Source organism: Otolemur garnettii, unplaced genomic scaffold (genome assembly GCF_000181295.1).
Source record: "Otolemur garnettii isolate 467f Iridium unplaced genomic scaffold, OtoGar3 scaffold00010, whole genome shotgun sequence".
NCBI lineage: Eukaryota > Metazoa > Chordata > Mammalia > Primates > Galagidae > Otolemur > Otolemur garnettii.
In genome coordinates, this window is record NW_003852405.1 from 2,847,754 (window position 1) to 2,866,460 (window position 18,707).

The following is an 18,707-nucleotide window of genomic DNA, read 5'->3' on the forward strand; positions in this document are numbered from 1 at the left end:
ATTATCAAGTGGTGTGCCATGAAAAATTTTAAAGATCATTAATTAAATTATTTTTGAAAGAAGTTCTAAGTACAGTAAGTATATTCTCTTTTTTACTCTTTTTTTTGAAACAGTCTCACTGTGTCGCCCTGGGTAGAGTGCTATGGTGTCATGGCTCACAGCAACCTCAAACTCTTGGGCTTAAGCAATTCTCTTGCTTCATCCTCACAAGTAGCTGGGACTATAGGCGCCTGCCATAATGCCCGGCTATTTTTTGGTTGTAGTTGTCACTGTTGTTTGGCAGGCCCAGGCTGGATTCAAACCTGCCAGCTGGTGCATGTGGCTGGTGCTAGAGCTGCTGAGCTGTAGGCGCCAAGCCAAGCTACAGGTACCGAGCTGAGCCCTTTTTATTTTGGATCAACATAATTTAAGTATGCCGTGGAAGTTTAACTGTAGGTTCGAGTGTGCTATGAGATAAAAAATGGTTGAAAAACACTGCTCTATTTGCTGACTAGCTTTTAATAAGTAGTCACAGGACCTTTTTATGTTCTTATGGGAAAAATAAAGATAACAGTAATGGTAACAAGATGAATATCAATCATGATTTAAGAGTTCATAGGTACCAAGCATAAGCTAAATGTTTCACATGCATTATTTAATTTAATTTTTAATACTCCTGTGTGAGAGCAATATTTTCTTTTTGTTGTTGTTGTTGAGACAGAGTCTCACTCTGTCACCCTGGGTAGAGTGCTGTGGCGTCAGCCTAGCTCACATCAACCTCAAACTTTTGGGTTTAAGAGATCCTCTTGTCTCAGTCTCCTACATAGCTGGGACTATAGACGCCCACCACAATGCCTGGCTAATTTTTCTATTTTTAGTAGAGATAGGGTCTTGCCTTTGCTCAGGCTGGTCTCAAACTCCTGAGCTCCAGTGATCCACGCACTTTGGCCTCCCAGAGTGCTAGGATTACAGGCCTGAGCCATCGAACCCAGCTGAGGGTTGATTTCTGACAGGAAGAGGGACATGTCATCCATTTAATAGGAAGGAAAAAGGATAATACACCCAGAGAAACAGGGAAATTCTGTGATGGAAAGATGAAGGAATTGAGTTTAATGACTTCTGTTTTCTCAGTGAAGGATAAGCTGAGATCAAGAGTGGTGTGTGGGGATATAGGAGAAAGAAGGCATAAAATAGAATATCTAAATTTGAAAAGTAAGTTTAAAAAGAAAAGTCAAGTACCATTGCTGGCAGTGAGCAGGAGTTCAGTAATTCCAGCCAGCGTGGTTGTGTGATCTCCAGCAATGCTCAGCAAGTGGGCAGCAAGCACAACTGAATTCAATTAGGGGTGGGAATTATTCAGGGGACAGGGAACCGGGCCAGGAGTATTATGAAGGGTATGTATGATAATCACGGAATCCAAGCTGGGTAAAGAGGAAGTGGAGGCAAGTGGGGGCTAATGGATAGTGAGAAAGTGTAAGGTTAAAGGATCCAGAGGGCGGAAAATGTAAGGTAACTGTAGGATATTTTGGAGTTGGTGAAGTTCCTGGGGTAAGAAAGTCTAGAGGGTGACCGTGGGAGTAGGAATGGAGCTGAGGCAGAGGGCAGACATTGCTGGAGGTACGGGGTTTAAGGAACTGAGAGCCCGTAGGCACACCGAGATCAGCTTTCAGGAGAGTCTGTACAGAGGAGAGAGTCCATAAGGACAGCCCCCTGCACAGGTGGTGAAGCTGCCAAAAAAACGATGACAGGGGAAGGGAAGTAGAAAGAAATTGTGAGACAGGAGCTAAGTCACTAATGAGAGAGAGAGAAGTGACCAGGTGGTCAAGAGATGAGAGACACCAGGACCGGAGAGGGCACACAAAACACACAACAATAACCAACACCACTCAATGGGACCCTGCCAGACACCAACAAGAACGCAGCTGTGTGACACTGGCATTATCAAGGTTATGAAACCTCACCAAGGTGGCAAGGTTTCAAACTTAGAAGTTTGGATGTTTGTGCCTTCCAAATCTCAGGCTGCAATTTGATCCCCAGCGTTGGAGGTGGGGCCCAGCAGGAGGTGTTTGGGTCACAGGGGCATCCCTCCCATGGCTGTGCCCCCTTTGTGGTAATGAGTGCACACTCCCTCTATTAGTTCCTGCAAGAGCTGGATGTTCAAGAAGGCCTGATACCTCCTTCTCTCTCTCGTGCTTCCTGCCTCCTGTGCTCCCCGTCCCACATGGCGCATCTGCTTTGCCTTCCACCATGAATGAAAACTCCCTGAACCCTCAGTGGAAGCAGGTGCTTCCTGCTCAGCCTGCAGAACCATGAGTCAAATAAACCTCTTTTCTTTACAAGTTACCCAGCCTCAGGTATTCCTCTGTAGCAATACACACAGACTAAGACAGTAACTTACGATCATGGGGTAACTTGACAAAAATACAGCAGAAGGTTCATCCAGTGAGTTTAACTAGGTGTAAGGTATTTTATGAACATTTTCTCTACTGATGTCACTTAATGCTATCATCAACTCTATGAAGCATACCTTTTCTGATTACTAGAATACACAGTTCCTGATGGAATTAGAAACAGTAGGGCAGATGCCAGAAGTGGGTTCCACCTGCCACTTCACTAGTTACAAGAGAACCCAGTGACTTCTATGTACCCAGCACAGTGACTCTGGAAATCACCTTTAGAGGGCCACAAACATTTTAATGTATTCATTCATTCATCATGCTCCTTACTCTCAACGAGTTATTATGCTCCTTACTCCCAGTGAGTTATTATGTTGTGGTCTGTGTATTCTCCTCTGACCAAAGGAAAACTCTGTAGGCTCATGAAGGTGAACACTTGTTACTTTCACTGCTTCTGCCATCTGGAAAGGTTTTGTTCCCTAGGTGGTGACTATTTCAGTGGTGTGGTCCACTTAATGACCTCAGCACTGACTCACATCTTGTCCTTTGCTTATTTACAGTCAGAAAAATCTCATTTGTTGACATGTAAATCTTGAAACGTGCTTACTTTAAGAATGGAATTATCCTGTCTTGTATTTTTGGTATCATAGCCTTCCAGTAAACAACGACGAGTGGTATTTCCTGATCCAGCAAACTCGGCCAAGTTTAGATCTGCAAAGCCCAGCTATGAAAAGAAAGATAATTATATTAATAGAATATCTAGTAGGCTTCTATCATATTCTCCTTAAAAATAAACATTCAATCCACGTCCTAGATAGGTTTTCACAAACTTCAGTTATTTGTAATTTTTCCCATCTTAATACCCGTTCTGTCATATATTTTATATGTGTATTTAAACTGCTTCACGTTTTATAAAAATGTACTACCTATTCTACTATTATCTTTTTTTTTGAGACAGAGTCTCATTATGTCACCCTTGGTAGAGTGCCATGACATCACAGCTCACAGCAACCTCCCACTCTTGGGTTTAATTGATTCTCTTGCCTCAGCCTCCCAAGTAGCTGGGACTATAGGCGCTTGCCACAGTGACTGGCTATTTCTTTGTTGTTGTTGTTGCAGTTGTCATTGTTGTTTAGGTGGCCTGGGTGGGTTACGAAGCCGCCAGCCTTGGCATATGTGGCTGGCGCTGTAACCATTGTGCTAAGGGCACCAAGCCTATTCTACTATTATCTTAAGCAACAAGATCTTTGAAATCATAGATAAGATGTGCTGAATATATTTTTTCTGTGTTCACTGAAATGAATATATTATTACTAAGGTAAACATCATGCATATCAAACAATTAAAATCACAGAAGTAGCAGTGGTATTTGCAACACACTCTGAGAAATATTAGCAAACCAGTCGTGATCACTTGCAGACACAGATAGAAGAACGACCAGATCCTCTTTCTATCCTTGTTCTGGCTCTATGCTGAGTTGACCTCTGGTGACTGCAGATAGCTGCAGGTTAAGTTTTCACTCTCTATGTGTGAGAACTGGATTGATTAAGACAAATCACATACCTTCATTGTTATAGACCCCTTCTCTTTCACCACCTTTTCCATTTGCCTTGTTGATTATCTTTGAGCTAAATCTTTTTATGGAACCGACTTTTCCTCTTTCCCCAGACCTCTGCCTCACACCAATCCTCCCTGCTGGTAGCAGAAGTGCTGGTAAAACCTGTTTCTCCCCCTTTTTTCTACCCAGGTTTGGTCCCCATTTTCTGCAGTTACCAAAAGTTGCCCTATAATCTTCCCTATGATGTTGCTGAGCCCTGATTCTCATTTCCAAGTGGTAAAACAAATAAATCCTCTCATATCATTATTTTCGAACAAACTAAGTCTACTCTATATGATTAAGTATGTACAGTCTTTTATTAACAAAACATGAATTGAGCTTGCAATTAATTAAGCACATCTCCATAACAAAAAGTATACACTTCAAACACTGCTGTGATTTTAGTTGTTTACTTTAGGGTTTGTTTATTTATTTTTTTGAGACAGAGTCTCGCTTTGTCACCCCAGTAGAGCCATGGAGTCATAGCTCACAGCAACCTCAGACTCCTGAGCTCAAGCGATTCTCTTGCCTCAGCCTTCTGAGTAGCTGATATTATAGGCACCCACTACAATGCCCAGGTATTTTTAGAGACAGAGACTTGCTCTTGCTCAGGCTGGTCTCAAACTCCACCTGCCTCGGCCTTCCAGAGTGCTAGGATTACAGGAATTAGCCACTGCACCTGGCCTACTTTAAGGCTTTAAAATACACAGTGGGCACTCTGAATGGTATTCAAGATGAAGATTTTAATTGCAGGTAGAACATTATTTTAATAGCTTTTAGCTAGCATAGAAAGAATAAAGAATAAAAAACATAGAGAGCAGCTGAAGGGCCACAAGTTGCAAATGCAATAGGGCAGACACACATCAAGCTACAGGTAACATAGACCTAATTTTCACATGGTTACTCTGGTCTTTTGCCTGTTTTAGGGGGATAGCAGATCAGCAAAAAAAGCCTGGATACATCCAGGGCAAAGCCACATCAGGCTGAGCATGTGATCACACATTAGTGACACACTTCACACATTACCCCTTCCCTGTGAACCTCCAACATCTTTTCCCCATCCTCTATCTGATGATGACTTTGCTTCTTATTTCACTCGGAACATAAAAGCAATCAACGGAGCACTTTACTTCCACAAGCTCTTACTGCCAGCTACATCCACTCACCTACTTGTGCCTTCAGTGTTTAATGATACATGAGTTGAGACGGAAAGCGGGGGAAGAAATACATGTGTGGCAGGGAAAACATTAAATCCCAGGGAAAAGAGGCTAAAATAATAGTGCATCCTCTAAAAAGTTCCTGAGGACCTGTCTGATGCATAAAGATGAGTGTATGAGTGTGTGTGTGTGCGTGTGTCTGCGCAGGAGAGAAACAGAAGAGAAGGCGAACCAAGATGGGTCTTAGCTCCTAGGTGAAGAAATTTTCAGTTTACTTTATGAGCAATGAATAGCTGCTGAAAGACCAAAAGTGAGAGAATGACGAGAACATGTTTTAATCTTAGAAAGAGCACTCTGGCAATACCAGGGAGGAGGGAGGGAGAATAACAAAAGCAAGGGAGAGGAGCTGCACGGCTAAGGCAGACTGTAAATAAGGAAGAAACGATGACGGTGTAACCTGAGGCAGTGGCACTGGGAAAAAAGGTACAATTTCAAGAGCTTTTTATTTTTATGTATTTAATCTTTTTTGAGACAAAGTCTTTTTCTGCTGCCTCTGTAGTCCTATAGCTCACAGCACCCCCAAACTCTTGGGTTCCAGAGATCTTCCTGCCTCAGCTTTCCAAGTGGCTGGTACTACATGCACCTGCCACAACACCTGGCTAGTTTTTCTATTTTCAGTAGAGACAGGGGTCTCACTCTATCTAGCTCAGGCTGGTCTTGAACTCCTGAGCTCAAGTGATCCACCTGCCTTGGCCTCCCAGAGTGCTAGGATTATAGGAGTGAGTCTTCAAGAGCTTTTTAAAAGGGAAGAACCACGAGCAACTCCTGTGGCTCAAAGGAGTAGGGTGCCAGCCCCATATGCCAGAGGTGGCAGGTTCAAGCCCAGCCCTGGCCAAAAACTGCCAAAAAAAAAAAAAAAAAGGGGGAAGAACAAAAAGGATCTGTCAGCTACAGTAGACTTTGCTGTCTGCCTGCCCCACATTCAGCACCTTGCTACTCCTTGCCAGCAAAGCCTGATTTTATTCAGGGGTCCTCTCTCAGTTCATCCACGAGTACAAGGAAGGTTACCCCATTCTTACATCATTGCTAAACTGTGATTAGTCTAAGCTAATAAGGCAATCCATTCTCTTGCCAACAACTGGTTTAGTGGTAGGCATATAATCTAGGAAATCCTCTGAGAGCCATCTAGGAAAAGTATTCTCCCTGGTAAACCAGTACTACATGGACAAAGGCACCTGGATTTTGTCATATGTGAACCTGGTGACTGAAACTGGAGCAGCCAGCCATCTGGTGTCCATGAAGGAAGCCAGCCAAGAACAAAGTCACCATAGAGAATGGCAGAATGGACAGAGAAAAATAATACAGGTTCTTGATGATGTTCTCCAGTCACCGGATGAACCAATTTTGAAGCAGCTCTATCTCACATCGACTTAGTTTGGGGACACTAAAAAAAAATTTCTAGTTGGAGCTGGTTTTCTGTTACCTGTAGTAAAGAACATCCTGACATTGCAACCAGCTAGATTTAGGGAGTTAGGTAGATTTGGTGGTTAAAATTAGCCACCAAAATTAGGTCTAAAATTAACAGACCCTTGGATCAGATGACTGGATTGATGAAGATACCATTCACAGAGACTGGAAGTAAGAGGAGTATATGTTATTAATTACTAATTCCTTCTATTCAGTAAAAAGGTGAGCACACTTGTTAGTAATTTCATCCAGCTAGTAAAAGTGACAAAGGACAGGAGTAATCCTGTGTGTAGAGTGCTCAGAGAGCACAGAGGAGGCCTGGGAGTGGTTCCCAGGTGAGAACCGTATAAATTACCAACCCCTATGACTTAATGCAAACCAGAGATCATCTTCTAGGAGAGAAGCTGGAACTGAAGAGTTAACATGCCACAATCAGCATTTAGAAAGAATATGCCTATAATTTATTGTTGGGTCCAAATGTTTTATCTCCAAATAGTTTTATTTGAAAAGAGCCAAGTTTGAATAGCAATTAGAATAGTAAATCATTTTATTTTTAAACCTACCAACAGCAATAAGCAATATTATATGTTCCAAAAGACTTAAAAAACATCTACTTACCTTTGCATAAGCTTTTCCACCTTTTAATTCCTGCCAAAGATAGAAGACAGCATAAGGATATCACATAAACAATTATTTAAAATTAAATATCATATATGTCAAGTAATTCTGAAGTAGACATTTAAATGCTTGCAAATATCATTGCAGTAAAATTCTGATGATCTTAAATTCAACTATTTGGGCTCACTCAATCCCCCCAAATGCCTAGTATTTTTATGTGGCATTTAACTTGAATCTGAAAGAGATAAATAGTGAAAAGATAAGCTAATAGTCTATCTGCTAAAGAAAAAATGGTCAAAAGTGTCCTGGGCTCATTGCCAACACTTTAACAACCAAAGAAATTAAATTATTCACTGCCTTAGTTAAGCATACCAATTCTTTTTTTTTTTTGAGACAGAGTCCCATTATGTCATCCTCAGTAGACTGCCGTGCTGTCACAGTTCACAGCAACCTCAAACTCTTGGGCTTAAGCGATTCTCTTGCCTTAGCCTCCCAAGTAGCTGGGACTACAGGCGCCTGACACAATGCCCAGCTACTTTCCTGTTGCAGTTGTCATTATTGCTTAGCTGGCCCGGGCTGGATTTGAACCTGCCAGCCTCAGTGTTTGTGGCTGATGCCGTAACTGTAACACTGCTATGGGCGCAGAGCCTCATTTTTTTTTTTTTTTTTTGAGACAGAGTTTTACTCTGTCACCCTGGGGACAGTACCATGGTGTCAGTCTAGCTCTCAGCAACCTCAAACTCTTGGGCTTAAGAGAGTCTCTTGTCTCAGCCTCCTAAGTAGTTGGGATTACAGGCATCTGCCACATACTCAGCTAATTTTTCTATTTTTAGTAGAGATGAGGTCTCATTCTTGCTCAGGCTGGTCTCAAACTCCTGGCTCTAAGGATCCACCCACCTTAGTCTCCCAAAGTGCTGGTATTATAGGCATGAGCCACCGTGCCCAGCCAACTACACTAATTCATTATAGGAAGATTTTAATTAAAAGTTGAAATCTTATCCTAGAGACAACCAGTTTTTATTAATTATTCAAAAGATTCTCTATGTACATAAAATCATACATGTAGTATAGTACAAACCCTCTTATCTAATGTGAACATGACTGGCAAAAGTAAAAAATAATAAACAATTGGGCGGTGCCTGTGGCTCAAAGGAGTAGGGTGCTAGCCCCATATGCCGGAGGTGGTGGGTTAAAACCCAGCCCTGGCCAAAAACTGCAAAAAAAAAAATCCAACAATATACAGATGTTTTAACATTTTAACCTAAAATCTAGATTTAGGACATCATACCGCTGTGAGAATTAAGTGTAAAACACTTAGAACAATGCCCAGCACACAGTATGTGTTTGTATACATGTGAGTGTGTTTGCCAGTATTATCAGGACCAAACTCTCCAACTTCTTTTTTATTTTTATTAAAAATATGGAACACTTCATAAATTTGCGTGTCATCCTTGCACAGGGGCCATGCTAATCTTCTCTGTTTCGTTCCAATGTTAGTTTATGTGCTGCTGAAGCGAGCACCCCCGACTTCTTAAAATGCATTCTGAGGGGGGAACCTGTGCCCTCAAGGCCACATATGGCCCTCCAAATTCCCAAGTGCAGCCTGTAGATACTGGATCCAAACTTCACAGAACAAATCCAGATTTGGATCCAGTCAAAAGGCCTCAGCCAAGAGGCCATATGTGGCCTCAAGTTTGCAGGTTCCCCACCCCCTCCTTCCCTGCCCCGTTGACATCAGGTGCGGCCAAGGCACTAGATCTATTGAAAATCTGAATTAGCAGATTTTCCTTCTTTATTAGGTCACTGCCATATTCCTTAATAGTGCTACTAAAAAAAACACTTTCTCCAGACGATCCTTGTCTCCTTTAGTTAATTCTTTTGTTTCCCTCTATAGCCAAGATCCTCAAAATACTCCTCTATATTTACTGTAACCCACTCTCTATTCAACCCACAACAATTGGGCTTTCTCCTCATTCTCCCTCTGTAATAGCTCTTAAGATTACCAATGATCTTCATTTTGTTAGAGCCGAAGGCTTTCTGTCTTCATCTGGTTTTACCTCTCAGCAGCATGTGGCACGCTCGGCCATCCACCTCCACTCTTGCATCATTTTCTTCTCTAAACGTCCACGGTGCCACGGCTGCCTGGTTTTATCCTACCCCACTGGTTATCCTTCCCCACCGGCTACTTCTCACTCTCCTTCTCCGGATCTACTCCTTTATTCAACCCTTGCTGAAAGAATCCTAGTTGTTCCCCAGTTGTTCATTCTCCTCCTCTCTGTAGTAAGAGAACCCTCTATTTTTAGTTGGGCATCTGGCTGCACAAAATAATGACCATCTCTAGGTTATAACTCTATGACAAAACATAAGCATTTCTCCCCTGAACTATCACAACCACCTAAGTGGTCTCACTGCAATCTCCATCTCCCGGGCTCAAGCAATCCTGCTCCCTCAGCCTCCTGAGTAGCTGAAAGTACAGGTGTGCACCATTATACCCGGCTAATTTTTACATTTTTTTGGTAGAGATAGGGTCTTACTATATTGCCCAGGCTAGTCTCAAACTCCTAGCCTCCCAAAGTGCTAAGATTATGCATGTGAGCCACTGTGCCTGGCCAAAATGAATTTCTGTCTTTTTAAGCTACCCAGCATGTGGTATTGCAGCATTTGTTATAGCAGCCCTAGTAAAATGCTGGGTCTTTTTAATTTGGGATCTTACTTCTTTAGAATGATCTTTCCCAAGATCTTTATATGGGTGCCTCCTCTCCATATGTTACCCTTCAGAGAAGTCTTCACTGAATCCTGCCCCAGTTTCTAAAATAATCTCATTTTTCCAAGTTATTCTCCATTACCTCATTGTATTTTATGCCTAAGACATACCATTATCTGAATTAGCCTTACTGGTTACATGTTTACATTTACCATCTGTCCTTCCTACCACTCCTCCTCCAACTCTAACCACAAGTACAGTCCTTGAGGGTAGGAACTCATCATTCTGGTTGGCCATTCTCCTCCCAGTGCCTAGAATAGTACCTGAAAACATGGCCTTGGAATGAGAAAAATCTGTGTCAAAGTCCCTACATCACCATTTATTAGCTATGTAAATTTGGGCAAGTAATTTAACCTCTCTGAGCCCTGGTTTTTCTGAAAATGGAGAAAGTAATACCTAATTTTGGAGGTGTTATTAAGTATGATATATATAACATTCCCGGAGCAATGAGTAACAAAAATTAGGAATTTTGGCCAGGTGCAGTGGCTCATACCTATAATCCTAACACTCTGGGAGGTGGAGGCGGGTGGATTGCTTGAGCTCAGGAGTTCGAGATGAGCCTGACCAAGAGCAAGACCCTGTCTCTACTAAAAAGAGAAAAACTAGTGGGGTGTTGTGGCAGGCGCCTGTAGTCCCAGCTATTCAGGAGGCTGAGGTAAGAGGATCACTTAAACCCAAGAGTTTGAGGTTGCTGTGAGCTGTGACACTAAGCACTCAACGCAGGATGACAGAGTGAGACTCTGTCTCAAAAAAGGGCTTTAGGCTTGGCGCCTGTGGCTCAGGCAGCTAAGGCGCCAGCCACATACACCTAAGGTGGTGGGTTCGAATCCCCAGCCCGGGTCGCCAAACAACAATGATGGCTGCAACCAAAAAATGGCCAGGCGTTGTGGCGGGTGCCTGTAGTCCCAGCTACTTGGGAGGCTGAGGCAGGAGACTCGCTTGAGCCCAGGAGTTGGAGGTTGCTGTGAGCATGATGCCATGGCACTCTACCCAGGGGGTTAGCTTGAGGCTCCGTTTAAAAAAAAAAAAAAAAAAGGGCTTTAATGAATGGTAGGATATGGACCTATACAGTCCCCAAACTAATACAAATAAGGTTAATACTTATATGTATGATAAAAATGAAATGAAGGTTCTTGAATAATATTTCAATTTATAACTTTAGATTCTTTATCATATTTGCCATGGTAATTTAAAGTTCTGCTGCAAGTGTGAAGTACAATTACAGATGTCCTAATCATTCTGGTGATAAAGATGAGGTGGAGCTAAATACAGTGAGTCACTGACTATGGAACTAAGTTTTGTTTCTGAAAGGGGCAAAGTAATAGGCTGTTTTTCTACCTTCCTCACAGACACTCTGCAGACACAAGGGTCCAGGATGCCTGTGGAGGCGCTGGCACTCATTTTGCACATGAATGAGAACTTCTTCCTCCAGCGGACACAGTTTGCTTGTACCACCTCCCTGAGGGAAAGAAAAAAAAAAGAGAGCCAAGTTAATTAACTGTTACAAATGACATGCTGAAAGCACACCCAGGCTTCCACTCAAGCCTATAATACCAAAGTGATATATGAAAAGCCAGTATTTAGGCTGGGCCCAGTGGCTCACGCCTGTAATCCCAGCACTCTGGGAGGCCAAGGCAGGTGGATTGCTTGAGCTTGAGAGTTTGAGACCAGCCAGAGCAAGAGAGAGAGAGACTCTCTCTGTACTAAAAATAGAAAAACTAGCCAGGTGTTGTGGCAGGTGCCTGTGGTCCCAGCTACCTGCGAGGCTGAGGCAAGAGGAATGCTTGAACCCAGAAGTTTTGAGGTTGATGTGAGCTACGATGACACCATGGCACTCCGTCTCAAAAAAATAGAAATAGGTAAATAAATAAATAAATAAATAAATGCCAGTGTTTATAAACAGTGGAACGGGAAGGAAACAAATTTCTAACAATGTTATCTGAAGATCTTTGGAAGGTTTTCATTATCCAGAGGAAAGTGAAAAAAAGTGAATTTACTTAGCAATTCAATCGATATAAATTGAGGCTTCACTCTTCACCCAACACACAATGAACGTTTCTGTGTTGGGCACGGGGTAGATTGTTTAAAATACAAAAATGAGGACAGAGTTCCTAACTTCCTAGGGCTTGTGTTTATAGTTAATGCAAGAGGCAGAAATATAAACAAATTCTTATTCTAGGTACAAATACTCATTCAAAGATGAACTATTATAGTTTTACTACAGCACAACAGCAACAGGAGCTATCATTTCCTTCATGCTATTTCATCTCCCAACAACCCTCTGAGGTCGCTGTCATCTTACTCACTTTATAGATAAGGAAAATGAAGTACAAGGAGAGCAGCTAACTCAAGGTCATTTATGCAGGAAGCAGCAGAACTGGCATTCAAACCAGGCCTGTCTGACTCCAAAGCCCACCTGCCCACAAATGAAAATCTCTATCTTTCCAACAACTTTGTTCTTTGAAGTTTCCAGGGCTTCTGAACATGCTGTCCTCCTTGCCATTGTGTGTAGGTATAGGGGACACAGCCTTAATTATTCCTCTGACACGGGAAGAAAAGAAAGATGAAAATAAAGAGAAGGTTAGAGAAAGGCAAGAGAGCCCAGGGTGAATGGCCTGTATAAGTCACTTATATGGAAGGATAGGGACTGATGAATGAATTGAAAATTTAGATAAAAGCTCAAAGACAGAAAAACTGGTGTGGTGAATGTAATAGTCAATTTGTAGTCGAGTAAGATAAGTTTATATTAGGATCAGTTCGGTTTTACTGATTTCTCAATCAATACACAAAAATCCAAGAGGAATTATAAGAAACAAACATAATTTAAAAACCAAGCATATGTTTGAGTGTGGTATATGTGTGCGGGTGTATGTGTCTACACAGACACACAACAGGAGAGGACAGCATGCATGTTATCCTAGGTTTCACTATGATAACTCTGGCCAGTTAATTTTTTTTCATTAGGAACTCCTTTTTTTTTTTTTAAAGAGTCTCACTCTATCACTCCTAGGCTCAAGCGATCCTCCTGGCTCAGCCTCCTCAGTAGTTTGAACTACAGGCACCTGCCACAAAGCCTGGCTAATGTTTCTATTTTTAGTAGAGATGTGGTCTCCCTCTTGCTCATTCTCAGCTTGGAAGGAACTCTTAAGTGATTTAATGAATTATGATATGAAGCATATGTGTATATATTCATAGGAAAGTTTCCTTTGAAGTACAGGAGGGGGGCAATGTATTGGTACAGGTCTAGAGCAGGGGTCTTCAAACTTTTTAAACAGGGGGCCAATTCACTGTCCCTCAGACCGTTGGAGGGCTGGACTGCAGGCCCCAGGATGAGTCAGCTGCTAAGCAGGACAAGCAGAGGCGGCAAAAAGACCCAGCGGGCCGGATAAATGTCATAGGCGGGTCGCATGTGGCCCGCGGGCTGTAGTTTGAGGAAGCCTGGTCTAGAGGTGCCTGTCAGGAAACCTGAGCAATCCCCTATAAGCAAAGTGTAACATGTGTACTCAAAAACAAGTGCATTTTTAGAAAATCAGCAAATAAAAATAAGAAAAAAAATCACATTAAAAACCACATTAAAAAAATTGTTGGTTCTCTACCAACATCTCTTAGCTTCAAGACTTGCTAGAGGCCTCAGCTATGGTCTCTGGAGCTCCCCCAAAGGGTAGGCAGATAGATTCACTGATGGGCTGGACCCTTCAAGACTATGATGAGCTTCAAGGAACTTGGTTATTCCTGTCACTGAGACCACTGACTTACAATCAGGAAAAGGAACTTGGTTACTCCTGTCACTGAGACAACTGATTCACAATCAGGAATCAAGAAACAACACTTAAAATAAAAGTATTTTACTTTTCTTATAAAATTATATGTTAACTTCTAGTTAAAGATGGTAGGTGGAGTGTATGCATTAACCTCTGCTCCCTCCTCAAAACCTATTCACTTAAAAAAAGTAAAGGCATTAACTCAGAAAAACAAAGAGAACTGGAGAGAGAACTGGAGAGTAAGTGGCCAGGAACAAATAGATAAGTGATAATTGACTTAGCATACTGAAGAAATCTGAACCTTATGCTGGTTATGGTGAAAGTCAAGAGCAGGAACTGCAAATTAGTCTTGAAGTAGAGTGAAGGACAACAAAAGGCAGAAGCGGTGACTGACAACTGTTTTAGAAATAGACTGCACAGCCACATACACCTGAGGTAGTGGCTTCGAATCCAGCCTGGGCCCGCCAAACAACAATGATGGCTGCAACCAAAAAATAGCCAGGCGTTGTGGCAGGCACCTGTAGTCCCAGCTACTTGGGTGGCTCAGGCAGGAGACTCGCTTGAGCCCAGGAGTTGGAGGTTGCTGTGAGCTGTGATGCCACAGCACTCTACCCAGGGTGACAGCTTGAGGCTCTGTCTCAAAAAAAAAAAAAAAAAAAAAAAAAGAAATAGACTACACATCTCTCCCAGACTTCTGCAGAAGGCTGAGATTTATTGTCTTGACAAGGTAAAAGAGAGACTCTCTGGACTGCCTGACTTGAGGACAGGTACTACGGCATGCCTGTAGGGGAGGGTAATGAAAGATGATGTAGCCGGGCAAGCGGGCTCACATCTATAATCCTGAGGCAGGTGGACTGCTTGTGTTCATAAGTCTGAGACCAGCCTGAGCAAGAGTGAAACCCTGTCTTTACTAAAAAAAAAAAAAAAGAAAGAAAGAAAGAAAGAAAAAAAATTAGCCAGGTATTGTGCTCATCTGTAGTCCCAGCTACGTGGGAGGCTGAGGCAAGAGGATCATTTGAGCCCAGGAGTCTGACTGAGGTTGCTGTGAGCTGCGAAGCAATCACTCTACCCAGGGCAAGAGAGACTGTCGGGTGGAGGGAGGGGGAAGGATGACTTAGTGCCAGCCTTCCATCCTTCCCTTCACCTGGCTTCTTACCACCCTAGAATTAGGCATCTATTCTTCAAGATGTGGGGAGAATATTCTCTGGGGAATCCAACCAGCCTCAAAGAAAAACATCGATAAGATGGATATCGAGGGCTCCTAACAAAACAGACCAGCTAGCTCATTCTACAGTAAAAATCTCAGATGACAAGCACAGTCCACATGCACAAAATTTTTAATCAACTTTTGGTGCCTCAGTTAAAATAAAGAAAGTGTCTCTCTTTCTTTTTTTTAGACAGAGACTCATTTTGTTGTTCTGGGCTGGAGTGCCATGGCCTCATAGCCTAGCTGCCAGCAATCTCAAACTCTTAAGCTCAAGTGATCTTTCTGCCTCAGCCTCCAGAGTAGCTGGGCCTACAGGCATCCACCATAATGCCTGGCTAATTTTTTCTATTTTTTTCAGAGACAGTGTTCTTACTCTTGCTCAGAGAGCTCTCGAACTCCTGAACTCAAGGATCTGCCTACCTTGGTCTCCCGGAGTGCTAGGATTACAGGTGTGAGCCACTGTGCCAGGCCAAGGAAAGTCTCTTAATATGAAAGACAGAGACCAAAATGAACCGACAAAAAGCAACTTGAACAAAACAGAGCCTAGGCTGGAAGAAAGAAAAAAATTCTGAGAGAAATAAAAAAGGAAATTATATCCACCATATGGGAACAGGATGCTATTTAAAAAAAAGAACATACAGGCAACCAAGAAGTACTCTTGGAAATCAAAACTACTGGGCTTGATCCTTTGTCATTCCAGATCTGCTGGATCCCAGCTTTCTGTGGCTTAAGAGGCTGGTCTGAGGAACTACACCCCAGGCTCTCTTGCCCTCTACCTCTGATTGTGCAAAAGCACAAACACTAGCAGGATGAAGGGAAGGAAGAGAGAAAAGTCGATGAATTTACTTATTCTCCTGACTTCTTCCCTGTTATATGAAAAATAAGTTAGTGGTTGGGGACTGCAGCTTTCCACACATGCCTACAGCACTTAGACTCCAAACTACATGCATTTATGACTTTATTAAAATAAAAACGAAACTGACAAATTAAAAAACATGGCCAAGAACTGAATAATCTGACGATGGGAAAAGTATGTAACAGTACATGCCATTTTTTCCTAAGTGCTTATCTACACCATTGAGAACCTTCTTTATTAGCAAATATATGAAAATTCAATGGTATCTTGAAATGTTATTAAGCCAAGTTATTCTAGGAATTATCATAATTTCCATCCCCTAGGCCTTAAAATTTACTACAAAGCCCTAAAACCTTGTAGTATACTGTCACTTTTCATTTGTTTGAGAAATAACTAATTCCATGGAAATACTAATTATAAAAACACATCTTAGATTTTGTCTAGTTTAAAATGCTGTTACTTGGCTCCAAATCCTAGCACTTTGGTAGGCCAAGGCAGGAGGATCACTTAAAGCCAAGGAGTCCAAGACCAGTGAGATCTTCTACGTACAAAAAATTTTTAAAAGTTAGCCAGGTGGGGCGATGTGTAACTCTAGTCCTAACTACTTGGGAGGTAGAGGCAAGAGGATAGCTTGAGCCCAGGAGTTTGAGGCTGTAGTGAGCTGTGATTGTGCTACTGCACTCTATCCTGGGTGACAGGAAGTGATTCTGTCTCTAAAAATAAAGTAAAATAAAATGAATAAGTAATTAAATAAAATGCCTTCATAACATAACAGCTTTTACATGCCAAACAGTATATGTTATCATGTGCACAAATGGAGGGTAGCTTTGGGAATAATAAAATGAGTAATAAAATGGAAAGAAAGCAAGTAAACTCTATTATGTGGGTGTTTCTCTTAAAAAACACGCAATCAGGAAAGAAATATTTGTGGAAACAGTTACCTAGTTTAGCAAGAAAGAGTGGAGGAAGCAACACTAAGTTTGGGAAAAAAACAAGAGATTAAAAAAGTTCAGCATTATAAATATGGGCAGATAATCGAAATTATACTATAGAACAGGGAAAAGACTAGGTTTTCATAAAGGGGATGACTTTAAATCTTAAGGGGAAAATGCACTCCCACAACTCCCTCTACTTTCCATCACCCTCTTTGCCTCCAGGCCCACACTCCTCTAAGATGATGATACTAATGAGGATGACGACAGCATTTCCTGAGTGCTTGTTACACACCAGACACGCTGGAAGTACTTTCCGTGTATTAACAACTTAGTCTTCAAAACAATTCTATGAGTAGGGTCCTATTAGCTCCATTTCATAGATAAAGGAACTAAGATCAAATAAATTAAGGGACTTGTCCAAGATCGTTCGGCTAGAAAGAGCTGGAACTGGAATTTAAAGAACAGTAACGAAAACTTTCCACTTCCTCACCCCCACCCCGACTCCACTGAAACTCAGCAATTAATTGCCAAATCCAATGGGCTATGATTCTAAAAATCATACTTGACCCTTGTTACACGTTCTTCAAATATCCTTGTCCCTTTCTATTTCTGTAAGTATTCCTCTGAGTTTCTGATTCCTGGCTCCTTAAAGCAGTGGTTCTCAACCTTCCTAATGCGGCAATGTATTTTCATTGTTAAAAAGGGGATCACGACCCACAGGTTGAGAACCGCTGCCTTAAAGTATCAATGTCCACCAAGCTTCTATCTTTGCCTTGCCTTTCTTTTCTTTTTTACTGTGATGGCCTTACTATTATGCATATACTGACAACTTCAAAGTCAAAGTCTTCTTAAGTCCTTTGACTCATGTGTCTACCTGTTAACTGGCAACCCCATCTAGTACTCCTAGCGATTATGCATGACTTTAGACCTCTGACATCTGTCTATCGTGGTAATTGCCACCAACCTGGTAGTAACTTAACTTGACTAGTCAAATGGTTTGCCTAGGGGGTATATGTGGCAGAGACTGCCTGTTGTTTATCCAATATCCACTCTCTCCCCTTTTTTAAAAACATAACTCTGACTTTATTCAGACTAGCAACGTGCTTAGTTAAGACTGCATTTTCCCATTCTCTCTGGAGGCCAGGGGCAGGGATGGGATTGAGTACAAGCTAATGAGATATAAATGGACGTTTTCTGGTATAACTTCTGGAAAGGTGCAGTAAAAGGAGGACAGCTGAAGTGTATCCTGTTACCCTTTCTTCCTTACCCTGTCTGGAAAACTGTCATGGCCATCGTTAAGACCGTCAATAGCCATCCTGGACCACAAGGCTACCTTCAGGAAAAGCTGCAAGACGGTAGTGCACAGACAGAAGAAGAGGATTCCCAGTAAACGCGTCACCCTGGACTGTCTCCCGCTAAACCTTGTAAATCTCATTATTTAAAATGCTTATTCTGAGTTTTTTTCTTTTTTTGTTGCCCTCAGTAGAGTACTGTGACATCATAGCTCACAGAGACCTCAAACTCCTGGGCTCAAGCGATTCTCTTGTCTCAACCTCCGAAGTAGCTGGGACTAGAGGTGCTCTCCACAATGCCCAGCTATTTTTTTTTTTCTTTCAGAGACCGGGTCTTGCACTTGATCACACTCGTCTCAAACCCGTGAGCTCCAGAGAACTCAAATGTATTAGCAAGAAAAAAACAAGCGATCCCATCTCGGGTGGGCAAGGGACTTGAATAGAAATTTCTCTAAAGAAGATAGGTGCATGGCCTACAGATATATGAAAAAATGTTCTCCATCCTTAATCATCAGAGAAATGCAAATCAAAACTACTTAGAAGTACCACCTAACCCCAGTGAGATTAGCCCATATCACAAAATCCCAAAACCAGAGATGTTGGCATGGATGTGGAGAAAAGGGAACACTTCTACACTGCTGGTGGGAATGCAAATTAATTCGTTCCTTTTGGAAAGAC

The 18,707-nt window shown here is 42.0% G+C and overlaps 1 protein-coding gene and 1 non-coding gene across 2 annotated transcripts in view; both read right to left on the reverse strand.

Annotated features, from left to right (window-relative positions):
* FAM102B (family with sequence similarity 102 member B) overlaps positions 1 to 18,707 on the reverse strand; it is a 68,019-nt gene that overhangs the window by 21,926 nt on the left and 27,386 nt on the right. Inside the window, exons 2-4 of the mRNA XM_003784089.2 lie at positions 11,317 to 11,437; positions 7,215 to 7,244; positions 2,983 to 3,099 (exon numbers count right to left, since the gene is read on the reverse strand). Coding sequence (XP_003784137.1) covers positions 2,983 to 3,099; positions 7,215 to 7,244; positions 11,317 to 11,437 — 268 coding nt within the window. The remainder of the gene's footprint in view (positions 1 to 2,982; positions 3,100 to 7,214; positions 7,245 to 11,316; positions 11,438 to 18,707) is intronic.
* On the reverse strand, positions 8,629 to 8,735 carry LOC111723343. Its single transcript, XR_002771907.1, has one exon. It is a non-coding gene; the product is annotated as a U6 spliceosomal RNA (small nuclear RNA).